At 42.9% G+C, this 18,857-nt stretch overlaps 2 protein-coding genes across 7 annotated transcripts in view; one reads left to right on the top strand and one right to left on the bottom strand.

Annotated features, from left to right (window-relative positions):
* cdh22 (cadherin 22) overlaps positions 1–10,108 on the bottom strand; it is a 110,126-nt gene extending 100,018 nt beyond the window's left edge. For all 5 annotated transcript variants that reach the window (XM_088389840.1, XM_088389839.1, XM_088389841.1 and 2 more), the window contains exon 1: positions 9,827–10,108. The gene's annotated coding sequence lies outside the window, so the exon portion shown is untranslated. The remainder of the gene's footprint in view (positions 1–9,826) is intronic.
* Positions 10,109–14,672: 4,564 nt separating this feature from the next.
* tbc1d20 (TBC1 domain family, member 20) lies at positions 14,673–18,446 on the top strand. 2 transcript variants are annotated; one of them, XM_088390736.1, is made up of 8 exons: positions 14,673–15,087; positions 15,504–15,680; positions 15,763–15,843; positions 15,921–16,107; positions 16,177–16,278; positions 16,532–16,673; positions 16,787–16,961; positions 17,165–18,446. In XM_088390736.1, the coding sequence occupies exons 1-8, from the start codon at positions 15,036–15,038 to the stop codon at positions 17,317–17,319; spliced, it is 1,071 nt and encodes a 356-aa protein (XP_088246862.1). In that variant the 5' UTR covers positions 14,673–15,035; the 3' UTR covers positions 17,320–18,446. The 2 variants fall into 2 exon arrangements, with proteins under 2 accessions (XP_088246862.1, XP_088246861.1); XM_088390735.1 differs by having other exon boundaries at positions 14,675–15,087; positions 16,783–16,961.
* Positions 18,447–18,857: the final 411 nt, after the last annotated feature.

An 18,857-nucleotide genomic window follows, 5' to 3' on the forward strand; every position in this document is an offset into this window, starting at 1 on the left:
CTTGTATGTATAGACACACCACACACATATACACACATGCACATGCAGGCTCCAGGGGCCGACGCACTGCCACTCCAAAGTAATTTTCACGCTGTGACCGTGCCACACGACACGCACACGGGCTGACGGCCCTGGCCGTGTGTAGCCATGCCAGTCGACGCACAGCAGGCAGGGCTGCTTCCTGCCTGATAGTCTGACGGCTTCACTGGGCTCGACCTTCCTCTTCTTTGCTCCAACTTAAGACGTATAACACTGCATGCACCGTTAGCCGAGTGGATGGCACACAAAAAAAAAAAAAAAAGGGTGGTAAAAAGTCCAGGTATTGACATCGATTGCATTGGAGGTTGGTTTTTTTTTCATGCAAACATTTCTACTTTTTTAATGTCATTATTTTTTATAAGAAAAAGAGAAAGCAAAACTAAAACTGCATCTTTTCTATGTTTTTGCCACCAGACAGCAAAATTAGAGGCGGTCACATAGACAGAGTGGTTACATTGCAACAAAATATAGCAGCTGACACTTTCCTAATCGGGTAGGGGACCTTGTTGCTTTTTCTGTAATTTTTTCAAAAGCCATCATTCAGCTCCACACAGCCAGCCGAGGTTTAACAGCGTGAGGGAAAAATGTAATGGCTTGTTTTGTGCCGCCTGCCTTCTGTTGCTTCTTACCACCATCATATCCAGTGATGTCTCAAACACGATTGCCTAATGCGTTTGAAATCTACGATATGGATGCAACGATTTGGGAAAACATATTCAAACTTTCCACCCATATGAAATGGGTCTATGTAAATTTGCACCAAAAGTTATAATATCCTTATTTGTTAGCATTGTTTCTAATGTTAGCAACTCGTGCGGTGTTTGTCTTGATTTATTTTGCGTGTAACGATCACAAAACCCAAAATGACACGTTCGAACCCACAGGGGAGCAATATTGAGGGGTTCATTAGCCCACCTCGAGGGGATCGAGAAGACGACATATCAGGCAACTCAAGGATTGAGGAGAATATTAAGAGAGATTAGGCTCGGGAACAGAGTGCACAGTTTCACATCCTTTTCATTGGTATTCTGAGCATGCAAGCGGATCTGTAAGCAGGTGCGTCTTTTGCCAGAGGCTGCTGTTTAGATACAGTCATTTTCCGGCGTGATGGTGGAGGTCTCGGTGGGGCGTCATTTTGCACCTTTTGACCCCATTAAACACCGCACATTATGCAAACGGCACAAGGGGGCCACGCAGCAGCTCACAGTTGCTTTTCATCGTCTTTGACAAACAGGTTTCTAATAACGTGTTTGCTTTCATTGTACCCTAGTGGTGTGGTTTCTACATAAAAAAAAATAATTGACAAAAAAATAATTTCAAGACTTTGACCAACATTAATGGCAACTTTAACTTGTAATATGTTTTGGGGTGGGGGAAGATTTTCAAAACGGGAAGTAAACAATAGTCGCATAAGTCTGCACACCCTCTTGTAACTGGGCAGGTGGCCATGTTCAGACATATCTGATGGAACGACGTGATGGTGCAACTGCTAATACAATGACAAAGAACTGGAAGTCCCTCAAAATGGGAGAAATGATGATTGGCTAGCAAGGGTCAACAGTAACAACAACAAAAAATATTCGAGGCTGCCAGAGAACTAGCTTGAGAGATTTGATATGCTTACGTACTTGTAGATGTAAAGTGAATCCTGAGATTGGTAGCAGAATAAAATGAATAAATTTCATTTTATCTACGGGTGTCTCGTTCTTGTACTGTTTTGTTCTTTTGCAATGCATGATGGGTCACCCTAACAAAAACGCAGCGAGACGCAAACAAGACAGAAGGTGACCTTCTGGCAACACTTAGAAGTTTAGATATCGTTTGTTTATATAGCGGGATGTGGAATTTCTGATTACAGCAGAGGCATGGCGTGAACTTCCGACCCCTCTCTGGCTGGCTGTGAACGCGAGACGCTAAAGAATATTTTGTCATGTTAGTCAAATGTGTTTTGTCTGCACCACAGGCCACAAATACAATAGTGCGATTTGAGCAACTTGCGCTTGTCAGTTTTCCTTTTCACTAAGAATACTCAGCTTGTCTTTATGTATTTTTGCAGCAAATCTTGGCACCTTCACAGATCATTTGATGCTATAAAACTAAAAAAGAGAGCGCTTAAATCATTAAAGGTACAGCCCGCGATGCTTCCGATGCTTTATATCGACGTGAGGGTGCGCTTTGAATGCGTCCTACTTGGAGTGATGTGGGACATAAAAAAAAAAAAAAAAACAAGATGACAAAAAAAAACTTCAGGATCCTCCGCACCCTGATCACTTCTCATTGCTTACAAAAGGACCATCATTTGTTCCTGGACAGCCTCGTGTCAGCCGGAGTTTAAGAGTCCCAAAGCGGGCTGCAGCCAGACGCAAGCAACAGGGACAAATCTTTAGTTTGATCACTGGCAGATCTGGAACACTTTTTTTTTTTTTTTTGCCATCTGTGCTGCTGCTGCTGCTGCTTCTCTCTCTTTTACTCTGGCTGCTACTTTGCCTGTTTGCTGCTGCATTATTTAGGCAGCGGAGACTAGAGATTTATATGTGGTAGACAGCAGATATTAGCCTTAGTCTCCAGAAGACCAGATGGCCAATCAATATTTCTCAAGCCATTAATGGCGAGCGAAGGAGGGAGATCTGTTATTTAAAAATGAGGCAGCAATACGATTGCATATAAAAATGGCAGACAGGAGAGTGGAGCACTCATGCTCGTATTTTTTCGGCTTTTATCTACCTCCCGCCCACCCTACCCCCCCCCACACCCTGACTGCCTCTATCTGCCTTCTTCTTTGGCTTTTTTCCTTTGGCTATAATCGGCCTCATCTGCAACAGATAAATTTCAGTCCCTCAGCGAGAGTAGTCCAAGAACCCCAACCAGCTCAAATTGACCCCAACAAAACATGACATGGCAACCAACTGCCTGTGGGGATGATTGGTACATGGTGGTTTGGAGTGCTAGAAGGATGGCCATTTGGGGATTTTCTTGCCTCTGTCAACGTGCTGGAAACCAATCCGTCAAGTCTTATTTTTTCACCGCTCCACAGGAAAATGGGCCACGGGAATCGGCAAGTACCATCAGGACTTGCATGCAGGCCAACCATTTATTAGGAAAAGTGGCAGCGGTGGTGCAAGGTGAGATTTTTACTTACTTTGGTGTTCTTTACTTCGTGATTAGATACGGATGGCCTGCCGTAGCACATAAGTGTCATAAATCCCATTTCCACATCTATCAGCCTTTAACTGCAAAGCTGTAGCACCATCTGCTATAATGGATGATGTATTTGATGTCCAAATGCTTAAGAAGGCAACACTACGTCTTCATTTTCGTCTTAGAACTGACAAAGTCACTTGCATGCATGGTCTATAATAGATGCCTTATTTATCAAGTTCTTTTTTAGAATGTAAACTCATTGGCAGTTTAAGACTTTCCTATTATTCCTCTGTAGCTAATTAGCACAAACGTGCGCTCACTAAGGACCCTCTTGAATGCATATTTCTTGGCCCCACGAGTGAGACCTTGAAGCCAGACAAATAAACAAATGGCATACATATATGCAAATCTTAATAAGACATTCTGTATTCTTCTCCAGGCAACAATTGTTGACATGTTACATTCATACATATTGACAATACAAGACAAGCCAAGAATCATCCCTAATCTTGACGAATATATACGTTCGTGGCAATAAATGGTTGGATTTCAGTTGACAAATGCAAATTGGGGCAGGGTGTCTATTGGAAAAGAGGCAACCATATGAGTACAGTTATCCCTCGTAAACAAACAATACTATATTGTCCTAAAGGTTAGACACGTTTCCTCAATTTAGAAGTTTTATTTTGTCTTTTAAATGTTTTTTTAATTTGGAAAAAAAAAATCCACGATGTAGTAAAGCCGCGATAAACGAAACGCGAAGTAGCGAGGGATCACTGTATATCCAATAGGATGTACCCATTTATAAGGTCGGGCATGCATCTTTTTCTACGATAACATTTAAAAGAAATGGTGGTGATCAAAGTCAAAAGACAGCATGAATGTCTTGAAATCAGGTTTATCCAAAATGTCTGACTGGTGAAAGAAGAATTAAAAAAAAAATAATAAAAGAGTGTAGGAACACTGTTGCCAAGCTACGCATCCACATCAGACCTTGCCTAAACCCATTCCCTTGGCTGTCATTGACAAATACAGAATAATTTACTTTAACTGTTCCTGAAAGACACAGGGCTCATTCGGAGGCCTGCAGGAAGAGCTGCCTGCAGTTTTTAGACTCTTCCAGAAGGGTTTTTATTCAGCAAGCATGGCTGCATGCCCCAGATAGCGCCCGTGAGGACAGTACAGCACACAAAAAAAAAAAAAACACACACACACACAAAATGTTAATTAATGAAACCAAACCGCATTATATTGTAGCGTGCGGTCATGAAATGAAACATGAGCTCACAGGCAAGTAAATATTTGCTCACGCGGTGTTGTCAAGCGGCATTTGGATAAGCGACATCAGTTTTATTGTCATCTGTCGGACAATTAACCTCCTCAAGTCAGCCGTGATCCCCAAGAGGAAAGAAGTCCAGCGAAAAAAGAAGCGCCTTGTTCTTTCAAGCTGTCAGCTTTTGATTAACTTGTGTCTTTTGGACCCCCTTTTCTTCAGGCTCGCTCTTATTCCATTGTCAGAGAATGAAGCCAAAGTCAATCCTTTCTACTTTGCACAGCTCTCGTGGGGCTTGAAAGACGATTGAGTGCGTGTCTCCACAACGCCGCCAAAGCTCTTACTCCAGAAACAGCGTGCGGTCAAGATGGGAGAAAAAAAATTGTTTTGGGTTGTGTATTCCAAAAAGCAGGTCAGCAAGCTGTTTGTGGCATATTTGAGACACCTTAAAAACTTAACCTCAAAATGACACTGGCACAGTCTTATGACTTCCAATACTTTCTCACAAATTCAGCCTATAAATGGAATTTTAGCCTGAATTCTAAATGCGCACATTGATGTTTATTTGCTTGCTTTTGTGGTTCCCCTCCCAAGCTCATCACGTTCTCTCCCTGCATGGCTTTCACTGACGCTTCCGAAACAGGTAAATTCAAGGACCATTTTAACAGGGCTTTAACTCGCTTGTGATATTTGTGTGTTATATTTACAGCTCGTATTCAAGTTAAACGCCAGGCTATCTAAAGCCTGCTAAGCACCTCCGCAAAGTTGCGCAGCGTAAATCAGCTGCCATCAGCCAAGGACGCCACAGCCTATCAGCGGCAAATTAAAAGTTGTTGCCTCTGTTTTGGACCCACGTCTATATTTTTTCCGCTGCTCTTCGTGACAGCTGCGGGCAGGATGCCAACACGGGCTGGTTTACAAAGCCGTGGAAGGCTGAACGGATATGAGGCGCGGAAAGTATATCATATCAAAGTGTGATTATATACTATTCTATCTGAGCGGATACACCTTGATGTATGAGGCAATTGGGGACAGGCTGTCAGTACAACAGCCTCTGTCCTCGGGCCCTCGGCTTTCAAGGATGCCGAGCCGGTCACATCCAATTTCAACACCCAAATTTCCTTCCGTGTTACTTTGATAAGAACTCCAAATGTCCTCTGAGGTGCAGTGCAGAATAACATGTGCATTGGAGATCCACAACAAGGAGAGGGGGTTATTTTCAGGAAGAGTCAGTTGGAGCGGGAACACCGTGTGAATGTAAAAAGGTAGAAAAACAGTCTCTCTGTCTAGTCAGCAGAGAGTTAGCAGAGCACTATGGATGGCTGTGTCAATACAAGTGACTCTTTGTTTTATTGCCACACCAGCTCGCCATCCATCCATGGCGCGCGGGTTATTGACTTAACATTACGAGCGTTGTATTTGTGCCCCTGAGCACGACTCGGGCTACAAGCATATTTGTCCATAACGGATCCATGACGCTGACTATTAATTTTAAATCAACAACAAACCTGAATGACTAACTAAAACTAAAAACGTTGCAACACATCAGCAACTATTCCGACATAAAACGCTGATACACTGACAGTCAAAAGAAACAATCGTCATTATTACAAATATAATCCAAGCTATCACAATTTTAAATAAAAAAAAAGCCTGCTTTGTCAATTTGCAACTAAGATAACCTGGAAACAAAGAATACTGAGAAGTAGTTGGCGAAGGTTTCCCCAAGACTTACTTTCAAATTGGGAATATATGACATGAACCTGAATTTAGATTCGGTAAAAAAGATTTTGAATCAGGATCCAATTTCAAGTTAGTAAATATGATGTGAATGTGAGGAAACATCCATTACGGCGCCGTGTCAGCAATGTGGTCAGTCACGACAGTCCTGTCCAACGGTGAGAGCAGTTACAACTAGATTTGCCCGCCAGTCAGCCAATGATATATCTAAGCCGGATGCCAGAACATGCCATTAACGTCTGACAGTAGCTCATCCTTACATACCCCACATCCTGTCAACAGGCTCCCACATCACGGTAATGTTACACTTCCCAGATGGCCGAGCCATTGATGAAGTTTACGATTCAGTCCATTCGCCATTTTCAAGTCAAACAATAAATGTGTTTTCTATGCAGCCCAAAAAGTATACGGCACACGGTATTCTCAGTATTGTCGTTTGTGGAACATGAATTGAAAACGGCCCAAAAAGGCCACTTGCTAACTTTCCGAATAATGAACTGTAAATACGCGGGGAATCATACCAAGGAAATTAGCTGCCACCATTTTAATCATGCAGAGAACATCATGAGTTCCAAATGGATTTTTTTACACAAGCATGCAACCTCTCCTGAGGTACACACACATACACCGGGGATGTCTCGTACTTTTTAAGCAGTTGTGAATAAATTCAGCTAAGCGGAAAAAAGCGTTTGATGTCGAATCCAAAGACAGCATGGAGCTTTGTCATGATGTCAAGTCTTGTAATAATAAGTGTGCGGGAGGAATTCCACGGAATTAAAAATGTTTTTACATCATCTCACCGCATCCGTCCGCCCAAATGGGCTTTTCATGAACCTGCAGAGCAAACACAAAAAAAAACAAAAAGAAAAGAAAGACAGAAAGAAAGTCACATAAGGAGGAAACGACATCGGTCATCAGTGACTCCTGGACAATTTTTTTTTCCTGTGCTTGTTTAAAAATGTGCAGATTAGGCCTCACTCATGTGCAAATGTAAATCATCTGGTAGGGAGATGAAAGGGTTTTCGTTCATTGAGCCCTTCGGTCCGCTTGGCTTCCAATCGGAATCCAAATTGCCCGAGTTCTCCCTGGGAGGATAAGAAGCAGACTGGCGCGGAGCTCCGAAGGGCCCGTGCTAAACTTTCTTCTTCTCATCCCCCAGATAAAGCGTGTCCTCAGCTACACAGCAATATTGGGAAACTTTACAAAGATAACAAGCCTGTCTTGAGTGAATATCTTATTTTCTCATTCCAACATTTTCCCCGGTGTTTCCTCGTTGGCTAATTTCAGAATGGAATTGCACTACAAGTTTAGTGGGCTTGAACTGAAAAAGCATTTCCAACACATCTGGGACGCGTAACGTTATCATGACGTGGCAGCCCGTCGACAGGATGTTGGGTATGTAAGGATGACATACTGTCAGACGTTAATGGCATGTTCTGGCGTCCATCGTTGCTGGATATATCACTGGCTGACGGGCGGGCAAATCTAGTTGTAACATACATAACGTACATAAAGAACGTGGTTTCAGATGAGATTTGTTCCAAAAAAAAAAAGATTGAGGGCTTTAGTAGAAGAGTTGACAATTCGTTTTGTTTCTCTCAGTGCAGCTCTCTTTCACAACATCACATCTTAAAATAAACATCATTAAATATAGCCGTTTTGGACTCTTTTTACAAGCACTGCAAAGAACAGACGTAAACAAAACAAAAGAAATCCCAATTGGAATAAGCGAGCGGCGTATTATCTTTCAATTGCAAAGCGCCGGGGAACAAGTCGACAACTCTTTCTGAAGCGAAGCTCTTGTTAATTTTATGAGTCAATTACATTCAAATGCATCCAAAGGGCTAAAAAAATGACTTTAAGTTGAGAGGAAGGCAGAGAGGGTAAAGAGAAATCATCCTTATGAAAATTCACTCTAGCCTACCCTTGTAGAGGCGTCAATAATGAATGATACTTCCATTGTTGAGTCAAAAGCAGTTTGGACCTTTCACCTGCATCTCACTACCTTTTTTTAATTTATCTCTCAGTGCACGTTTTCATTTGGAAATAAGATGGTGGCATTGACTGGGTTCTGCTGGCAGTAATCAGGACAACCACGTAGAAATCGAGCAACCAGGTCCCCGTGTTTTGTATCAATTTACCGTTTGCATAACATGAGCCATTAAAGTCAATGAGGTTACTTCCCTGTAGAGCGTCTATACAACTAATTGCATTGAGGCTAAAGCTAATTGGACACTGCTCGTGGGTGTTGGGAAAAATACATCTGTTTGAAATCTCAAAGAACCAAGGGGGTGTTGAACTATTGTTCAAAAAAGGATGAACTAAAAAGCAAAACATGAGTGTTTATACAGAACGTGCTGCTTTAGCCTTTAACTGGATCATGTCCTAATTCCACATTAACAAAACATCATCCTATAAACTCCATCCCACAAAAGGCCACCGCCCTCAGAATTGCAAAGCAGCTCCAAAGTGCATTATAAATCCACAGACAAAAGGCAAAACGCAGCGGACAATTAAGCGCAAGTTGCTTTTAAAAGGTCTGGCGGCCCACACGCCATCATTCAGGCCAGGGACATACGGGGTAGAATTGCGCTCATCAAGCATCGGCCACTCTACAAGTCCACGTGTGCTTAATCGCCAGGATAACAAGGACCAAGCTTTAAAAAAAAAAAGGAAAATGCGATTAAAGATTTCGCGGTGGAATTCCATTCTGTCAAGAAAGCTGGTCTTTCAGTAGCTAGATCCATTAAAAAAAAAAAATTGCACAACCATTGTGAAAGAGCATGCAATGAACAACTATATCATCGGTAAATGCTACGTGAACCTCACAATTCTCTGCAGCTTCAAAATTGTATCATAATGGCTGCCTTATTACGATTCAGACATCTTTGTGTTCGCCTATTGTGGTGACTCAAGAGTTGAACATAGTTTTCTTCACTGTTTGCCTTTTATGTGCAACCTTCACCCAACGTCAACATCAGAGCATTAACTGCCGCCTCACACTATATTCCTCCCATTGTACCTGCACTTTTTTGTGTCTCTTTAAACAAAGCCACGTTAGGACTCAAACGTCAGGCATTTCAATTATGCGATGCAAAGTGCGGGGAATAATTAAAGCTACAATCAGCGGTGTCGTGTCATCTTGCAGGTGGCCATAAATTAGAAGCTGATTGCGGAGTTCATTTCTGTCATGGCGCCGTGTAATTATTGTCAAGGATGTATGTTAAAGATCCTCTCGCGCCCTATCTGTAAATGAGACCAAAAAAAAAAAAACTGGAATAGCTGACAAGCATCAGGACATTGAGATGCACAGCTTGATTTTTAATTACATCAACAGTTTGCACTCATTCTAACACTTAAGCAGGCAAGAACTTGTCCTTGGTACTTAAATGGGAGTTAAAAGATGAACCCAACATGTATCTGTTAAAAAAAAAAAAAAAAAAAGACCAACTATTAAATATGCTGTTAATTAATCTCAGATTTTCATAACAGCTGCCATAGCTGCAAGGTACTGTTGGATTGAGTCAATGTTTATTTCATTCCGTGCTTGAGTGCCAGAGACCACAACAAATGATCTTAAATTTAGACAGACAATTTCAAAAAACAGTAAATGTATAAAATCGTAACACTTACAAGAATGACCAGATGATGAGTTTTTCCACCAGCTCCCAAACTTTTTGGTGTGCATGTGTGTTGAGCTTTTTCAGGGACTGTTATAGCAAAAAAAAAAAAAAATCACCAAGTGTTTTACCTGTTAACTTTTTAGGCAAAAAGCCAAACAAACATTTGCATAGTTTTAAATATAACTAATCGACATGACACTTGCTGTCACTTGCACATGCTGGCTCACTACGTGTCACATATAAAACCTCCCCTACTTCCTGTTTCTGCCTTGCCCTTCCTGGCCTACCATTACATCATTTCAAATGCAAATTCTTAAAGTTGCATTTGTAGTTCCAAAGTTAGATCTCACTCACATGAATTCCTCAAAATCAGTGCACATAACAAACGCATTGTCCTCCATTATTTCGCTTTTGGTCCTGTACAACACGAGGCCAGGGGAGATTTCAAAATGAGCCTTCTATCATATGCGTCACTCGGCTGATATGACAGCCTTTCCCGTGACGCATGCAGAAGGCTAAAATCAAAGCGAGGTGCCAGCGGCGGTCTCTGTCACCTCCCTGGAGACGCCGCTCGCCTCTGCAAGTGCGAGGAGAAGAAGAGGCTTGGACTTTATTCATCGATACCACCCACTGTGGTAAAGAGCTTCAAATGGGCGGAATTACAGGATCAATAGCGTGATTAGCGGAGGCCTTGTAGCTGCAGTCTGTTGTTGGCAATCCTTTGTAGCTTGTACGATCCAAGTAGGCCCAGGAGAGAGAAAATGTTGCTCCTTCCTTCGTGCGTGAGATACATGCAGAGAGACTGTAGGGGTCAATGACCTTTTTAAAAGTGAGTGTGACTTGAATAAGTTGAAGGGCTAGTAACTTGATACACACTTGTGAAACAAATTAAATTACCTTTAATTGTATGTATTTAATCAACTCAATCACAGCCGTGCTTTTAAATTTGTCATTTGGGATCTACACGTTCGCAGCCACTGAGGTCAAGTTTGTTTATCAACAGGCACGGCAAAGAATCTCGCCCATATTGTATATATGTAAAAAAATAAAAATAAAAAGGCTCTTTATTCTTGTTTGTTTTATTTTCTGAGAAAATGCAATTTTTCCAACAGGGCTGATAGCACCACCCTGGTGACCTCAGCTGCAGAACATTGTCTGAATGCACACATTGTCCTCATTCACTATAGCGGAGCACTTGAAACTGTTTTGTTCAGTCTTATATAAACACCGCAGAGACAGACTACAGAACTGCCGTTTTGTGCCGGTATAGTTCAACTAAAACAGAATACTTGCCTCAGTGAAAGATCATGGGATATTTTTCCTTGTGTATGCTGGAATGGATTCATGAATTTAACATTCCTGGAAGATTTGAGATGAGTGTTCTGAGTTAAGAGTTAGGTTAAGGAACGATGTAAACTCGTTTTTCAAGGCATCACTATGGCGTCAAACCACCTGTCGTTTTGTGTGGTTCACATGAGGTGGACGCGAATAAGGCTTTTTTTCCTGTTGGCAACACACCTGCATTTAGAAGTATTTTCCACTCGTTGAATGTCATTACAGGAGCAAACTGGCGGGCCGCCCCCGGGATGAGAGAGACAATCGATGTTGCCAGTATCTTGGCTCTCCTAATCTTTGTCCCCTGGGCCAGCTTTTCTATCTGTAATAGATCTTGGGGGGATTAAGGGCTCCCTTCTGGAGACACTTCCCTCTCATCGCTGAAGACCAGCGGGGTGCCGGTCACGCGGAACCGGGGCCGTGCCGACGGGACGGCAAGAGCGGGATATTAGAAAAGGCCACAATGCGGCTCAGGAGTGGGAGAAAAGCTGGAGTAAAAAAAAAAAAAAAAAGAAAAGAGGGCCAAAGAGACTTTGCGCGATAGGTAAAAGATGGCGCGCGGACGAGCCGCGTGGGAAGCAGGTAGGGGGAGGCAGGAGGGGGAGAGAGGAACCGAGGAGAGGATAAGCACCCGGTCAGCCGGGGGAAAGCCGAGAGCCCATGTAATTTCTGATTTCTCTAATCCTTCTGGCATTTATACTTTCAGCTGACAGATAATGAAAATGAAAAATGAAATGAAAAAGTTCCACTCAACCAACGCTAGCCATGGGATTTTCTTTTTCTGTCTCTTTTGTAATGCCTCGCTGGGACCATGTGCTGGGTCAGCAAAACTCCATAAATAATATAACCTCAGGTAGACGTCTAAAAGTGTAGTGAGATAGCTTAATGGATGTCCATCGATGTAAATGCTGTAGATGAGAGATGGACAGATTGCAGGTAATGGATGGAAGGGTTTCTATGTTTATATCACATTGTTTTTATTACATTCATTAACCAATAGAATAACTTTGTGTTCATAACAGCACTTTACTTTTGCATTGGAAATACAGACGTGCCTAATTCCCAAGAGAACATTCTACCGTGGATAAAATGCAGCCAAATCAAGATTACATGAATAATCAAATGATGTGCAATTATGTAGCCATCAGCTACGTATCATCCGTCGAGATAGTATGACAGTAATTTTAATTAAAGCCGCTGAAACGCAGAAGCTCGACACTCAGCTCAAACTGGCCCCACCTCCTCGTGGTCAAAGGATTGATGACTTTTGCAACACCTAAATAAAACAAGACGACAAAAGAAATGGCCGACTAAGGCCCTGTCTGAGGTCCGTACTTGCACACATTGGGCTGGTAGCGCGTCTGAGCGTTGTTTGTTTGAAGCGACTCCCACAGTCCATTTGGACTTTGTTTGATAGAGGGATGCCGTAATACATATTTATTATCATCATACCTGGATGCTAATGGGAATAAACCACCTTTGTCAAAGCAACCAGGCAGGGGTAGAGTAAAATGGATTAGCCTGGAGTGTTATGCTTGCCGTATTTCACTCTGAGCCAAAGCAGGTTGCCTATTATGCATAAAAACGCATATGGTGTCGTATTAGAAGAAAAAAAAATGAGGGTTGGAGGGGCGGGCGCAGGGGGCGGGATGCTAAATCCAGAGTTATGAAGCAGGAGCAGCGTTTGGCGGCCCGCTGCACCAAAACAACTTAATGTCAGCCGCTAATCAAGTTGCAGGTGTTCATGGGAGCAAAAGAACATTTCACACATTTATTCAAATGAGCTGTGAGTCAAGCGCTCAAAATAAGATTACACGGATGGGAATCTCGGAGAGGCCGAAGCCAAGAAACATCCAAGTCAATTTGTGCAAAAAGTTCTTAGATTTCAGTGTACCTATAGAAATAGGGGCTTGGCTCTGCTGTGAATTATGGGGGAAAAAAATGTATTTGCCTTAAAGATTTCCATAATTTCCTAGATTAATGGCTCAAAGCATACAAACTATGATCCTGACAGAGTTTAATGTCTCTTCAAATTATTTTTACAATATTACCCTTTGAAATAAACAGCCTGCAAATGTCATGATTTAAAAAAATGCACTGGATGATGTCAGCCTAACTTCTTCCACTAACAAGCCAGGCTAAAGTGAACTCTCCCCCGACAAACAAAAAGTTTGAGGTTGTATCACTTCAACATGCTTCCTTGACCCTTGACATCAATGTATTACTTTCCAATTAGATGGGACTTCAGTGCCATCCTGTGGCCTATCAGGGAATTTCATCAAGAGCACAATGAATAGTGGATAAGATTGATAAAAAGACTGGGCATGAAGGTGGTTAGGTAACTTGTGACATCACAGTTTAGCAAAATTCATAACACCATACTATTTTGGAAATAGGCGGATGACAAAAGATTACTTTTTTAATTTAATTTTGCAGTCGGTGAGTGCTGTCACGTACTCCAGATTTTTGTCATATGGTATACTGACTGTGTTTCCACTTTTTCTGAGCAGTGTTTCTGTGTTGAACTGCACAACTAGCTGCAGCTCCAGCAATAATACGCATTAAGGCCATCCGACATGATCGACGAGAGCGTCCACCTCGTAGGATATTGCCATTTTTTCCACGGAGGCTCCCTCCGTGCTGCCGTCTCTCGGGCCGCCGCTTAAAAGCTATAAATACTGAAGAGAGTGACACCCCCTTTAACGTTTGCTCAATTTCAACACTTGTCCTGTGACAGCAAATTGTGCTGCCCCCACCATTCCTTCTGCAAATGCCACCATTTTTGCATTCAAGCTGCTTTTTATGACAGGGGCACATCCATCATAGGGTAAAGTGGGAAGAAGAAAAAAAGGAAGCAAAAATGCAAGTCAGTGAGTAGGTGTAGTTATTTCAGCATTGTTTATTTTGCTTTGCAATTGGGGACACCATTTATTATAAGCAACATACTGCAGATGAACATTGCAAAGCATATTGCACTAACTCTTGCTGCGTGCGAGTGAAATAACTTGGCAAATTAATCCATGACTAAATTTAGAAATGTCCTCAGCACATCTGCCTCAATACGTCTGAAGTTCTTGGTTCAATCTCAGGTCGAGGCTTCTTACTACATTGAAGAATCTAAATTGCCCATAGGCATGAATGGCTGGCTGACTTTATGTGCTCTGTGATTGGTTGGCGATCAGTCATTGGTGCTCATTTTTCGCTCTTCTTTTTTATTTTTGAAATTAAACATTGACATTACAGTGACTGATAAAAATCTGTATTTTTCCCCCAAGGTGTCAGCCAACTACCTGTGGTTGTGATTTGATCAACACTGCCATCTTCTGGTTTTTGCACTTCATCGCATGACTGCGCTACACGATTTTAAAATGTTTATATAACGGACAGCAACATTTTGTTTGTTTGTTTAATTGTTTTTTTTTTTACCTCTGTCCAATTATGTATTCAAGTCTGAACTCCTTGGAGACGAATCTATTCTCTACGTGTACAGTATTGTATAAATAATGTTGTTGTTTTTATGCCGTCAGGTTGCGCATGCGCTCAACTCGCCTTTTGCTGTGACGTTCCAGTACGCCGCCGGTTGTCCATACAAACATGTAACGTCACCGGTTTCATGACGCTACCTCGGCTCAGCTCTCCGACTCATGATGTCCACTTTGGGGGAGACGTTCACGTCGGAGGTGCCCCGGAGAAGACTAGCGTAGCTCGCCAACGAAGGACGAACCAGGGCCGGCCCGTGCTAGCCTAATAGGCTTGCCGTACTAACTGAGCTGATGGCATCCGTGGGAAATTAATTGTAACGCTTGGCCTCAAAAGTTACCGTGGACAAATATGTCAGTCTGAAGACGAAAAAGCTAGCAACAGTTACATAAAGCGAAGGAAACATGAAGACATCAGGCACCGCCTCGTCACTGATAAATGAGAATCAAAATAACGGTAACAACCCTCCACCCATTCGGCGACATTCATTGTTGCTTAGCTTTATTTTTTAACTCCTAATATTGAAAGTTTAAGTGAGTACCCGATTGCTAATTGCGCTTGTACGATCAAAGATGTGTATATATTATCAGTATCCTTGATCAGGTGACATGTTAATTCAGTGCCATTGTATGTGACGTCATCATCATGCGCCGGCAAATAAGCAAAAGTTTTTGTTTTTATACTTTCCAAAAGCACTCCAAGATGCTATAGGATGACACTCAATTGCTGCCTATGTAGGAAAGTAGTACATTAATTTAGGAAGTATGTTGAAGTTGTATATCTCAACTGAGAGACAATCTTTGTCACTGGAATTTACAGAGACTTTGTCACATGCGTGCCATAGTGGGTGATTACATACTCTGTTTTGTCAGACCGGCGGCAGAGAAAGCTGGCCGACATCGCCCAGGCCCTGCAGGCGAGTCCGGCCGACGTAGCGGCCCTCAGGAGGATGGCCATCAGCGAAGGCGGCCTGCTGACGGACGAGATGCGCTGTCAGGTGTGGCCGCGACTCCTCAACGTCCCGCCCAATATCTTGGAGCAGGAGCCAGGTAATGTGCATGTCTTCCATAACACGCTCGTTCTTAACAGTGGATCTTTTTGCCACATTTATCGCCCACTCTTTTTGCATAGAAACGGTGGAGCGGGACAACAACAAGGATTACAACCAAGTGCTCCTGGACGTTCAACGCTCACTACGGAGGTTCCCTCCTGGTGAGTACCCCAGAAACACAAAGCACTTGGTGATGTTGCCAAAGGTTCACATGTATGATGCTCGCCTACGTGTCCAGGTATGCCGGATGAGCAGCGGGAGGGGCTCCAGGAGGAGCTGATCGACATCATCCTCCGAGTCCTCAAGCGTAATCCTCAATTGCACTACTACCAAGGTTACCACGATATCGTCGTCACCTTCCTCCTGGTTGTGGGCGAGCGCTTGGCAACGGCCCTTGTAGAAAAACTCTCCACGCATCACCTCAGGTAACGTTGCAAGTCCCTCTGTCTTTTTGTTTCTAAAATTAGAATTTTCTGCTTTGTGATTTTGGCTAGGGACTTCATGGACCCCACCATGGACAACACCAAACACATCCTCAACTACCTAATGCCCATCATCGAGAGGGTCAAGCCCGAGGTGCATGATTTCATGCAACAGTAAGGCAAACTTTCATCCACTCAAATTTTCCCCACTAAATTGACCGAGTGTAATCGAGCGCTGCTTCCACAAGAGAGAGGAAGTCCATACAACGTCTGGTGATGTTAACCAACGTTGTCTTGGCAAAATTGGCTCAGTCGTTCTTTATCATTTGTGTTATCTGACAAAGCGGTGATATTAAACAACCAACCCATAGTGGGTGATTTTGTGGTGGTAAAGGACACTCGAGCGACGTATGTCTGTCCTTGCCAGGGCGGAGGTGGGCACCGTCTTTGCTCTCAGCTGGCTGATCACCTGGTTCGGCCACGTCCTGGCAGACTTCCGCCACGTGGTGCGGTTGTACGACTTCTTCCTCGCCTGCCATCCACTGATGCCCATCTACTTTGCGGCCGTGGTGAGTCGGTTTCGCTGCCAGTACTTCAATGAACGATGCCGGATACTGTATTCAAGGAGAGATTGAAATTTCATAGTGTGATTTAGAGTGACGTGCGTGTGTGCTACAGATAGTCCTGCACAGAGAGGAGGAGGTGCTGGAGTGCGAATGCGACATGGCCATGGTCCATCACCTGCTGTCACAGATTCCTCAGGATCTGCCCTACGAGACCCTCATCAGCCGAGCGGGAGACCTGTTTGTCCAGTTCCCGCCATCCGAACTGGCCAGAGAGGTCGCCTTTCGCGACTGGTAAGTTACCGCCACCCACTCTTTCCCGACGTGGTGTCAGCCTTACAATCAGGTCCAGAAATTGAAGTGTAACAAGCATTAAAAAGGGAACAATTGAATATAATTGGACCTGAGTGTACCCTTTTGTGCAGCAAAAATTGCAGTGACACCACTGGTAAGCTAACAAGGCGGGTTTAAAATTGTAACCTTTTCCCCTTCCCAAGCATGGCGACCACCACGTTTAAAGACTTTGACTTGGCCTCGACGCAGCAGCGGCCTGACTCGGTGCCCCACCTCCGCCGGCGGAGGCAACTGCAACAGCAGCAACAGCAGCAGCAGGAGCTGGCAGAGCGCTCGAAGGTGGCCCGGCCCTCCGTGACCCGCCGCTTTGTCCGCTTAGCGGTGATGGGCCTGACGGTAGCCTTGGGGGCTGCGGCGCTTGCCGTTGTCAACACCGCCCTGGAGTGGGCCCCCAAGCTGGACCTCTTTCCATGAGCCTTGTCTGAAAAACAATGGACCTTTTGAAGAACTGCTGCCATCCTGTGGCTCTTTAAGGTGTCTCACAAAGAGCACAAACATGTCTAGTTTTGTTTTCAGAGGGTTAGTTTTTTTCTGTGGAGCATACAGATATATTTATTAGATTAGTTTGTGAATAGTAAACCACAAATATTTGGGGATTACTGTACAGCACAACTGACAATTTCGTACTCGTTATTGGTGGTTACAATGACCTAGTTATTCTAATAGAAATATATTGTGGCCTTTGCTGCCAATTCGACACGAAGTGTGTATATTTACATTTGTAAGGTATTTGATATCAGGACAAAGACCAAATGAAGAATTGTTAGAGTCCTCGTCTATTCAATAATTTCTTGTATTAAGCTGTACAGAAATGGCACTTGAGTTATTTCAAACGTATTTCCACTACTCCACCGTCCGCCGCTTCTTTGCAGCTGTACTTGGCACATTCCTCCAATGAGCAGTAACTAGGTCATTTGCTTTCAGTTTGGGTTGGTTAAAAGCTGGGTCAGTTTGAGCTGCCTCAAAGAAGATAAAGACTGGGTGATGCCTACCGTTTTGAGACAGATTTTTTTTTTTGTGCAATTTGTTGTCACTTCACAGCCAGTCAACTCCATTCAAATGTTGTAGGTTCTAAAATTGAATAAGCACTTTTTGTCACCACTGCTGGAAGGAGTCTGGGTTATCAGCATGAAAGTAAAGTCTTGCTCACCTTCACTTGTGAACACATCTTTTTTTCAACCCTGTACTTGCTGTAGCTTTTTAAAATTGATTCCACACAAAGCTTTATTTTTGACGCCGCCAGCCACCTAACTAAAACTATTAATATTTGGGGGAGGAAATATTTGTCATTATGGTCTTTGCTGAAAAGCTCTGAGGTGTTTGCCATTCATTCATGTTGCGCTACATTTTTGTGCGTTTTTTAACCCATATAATTTTATGCAATGTTGTACTGTACCGGAGACTACTAATAAACCATTAAAGTACGCCTATTGAGCATTTTCTTGAGAATTCACAGTTCTCACTTGTCTGAACAGACTTCCTTTGATTTTACTGTACTTCTGTTTTGGTCCTGGAGGTGGCCGTGTTAACCAAAAGTTATCACTGCGTTTTCACTTACGGTGAATGTGTCAGGGAAATAAGATTACCTTTCCAAATTGTTCTACAAATCCTTGCAAATATTTTTATTCTGTTCCACCTTTGTTTTACAGGGTTTACAGATTACATACTGCCAGTGAACGCAGATCCTCACAAAGATACATAATTTGTTTTTAGTTATTTTACTTGTACTAATATTTTTATCACATTAGTTTTACATTAGTAGTTTATGGTATTCTTTTTTAAATGCACACGTTTTTTTTTTAATGCAGCGCTTTTACGCACAACTCAAAGCGGCCA

Source organism: Syngnathus floridae, chromosome 11 (assembly GCF_059516105.1).
Source record: "Syngnathus floridae isolate MCC-2025c chromosome 11, RoL_Sflo_1.0, whole genome shotgun sequence".
Taxonomy (NCBI): Eukaryota; Metazoa; Chordata; class Actinopteri; order Syngnathiformes; family Syngnathidae; genus Syngnathus; species Syngnathus floridae.

Bases quoted from the DNA above. Each gene is read 5' to 3' on its own strand.
- tbc1d20 (XM_088390735.1), top strand. From the start codon at position 15,036: ATGAAGACATCAGGCACCGCCTCGTCACTGATAAATGAGAATCAAAAT. The intron at 15,681-15,762 runs GTAATGTGCATG...CTTTTTGCATAG, and splicing joins TATCTTGGAGCAGGAGCCAG to AAACGGTGGAGCGGGACAAC. The intron at 16,962-17,164 runs GTAAGTTACCGC...CCCCTTCCCAAG, and splicing joins GAGGTCGCCTTTCGCGACTG to CATGGCGACCACCACGTTTA.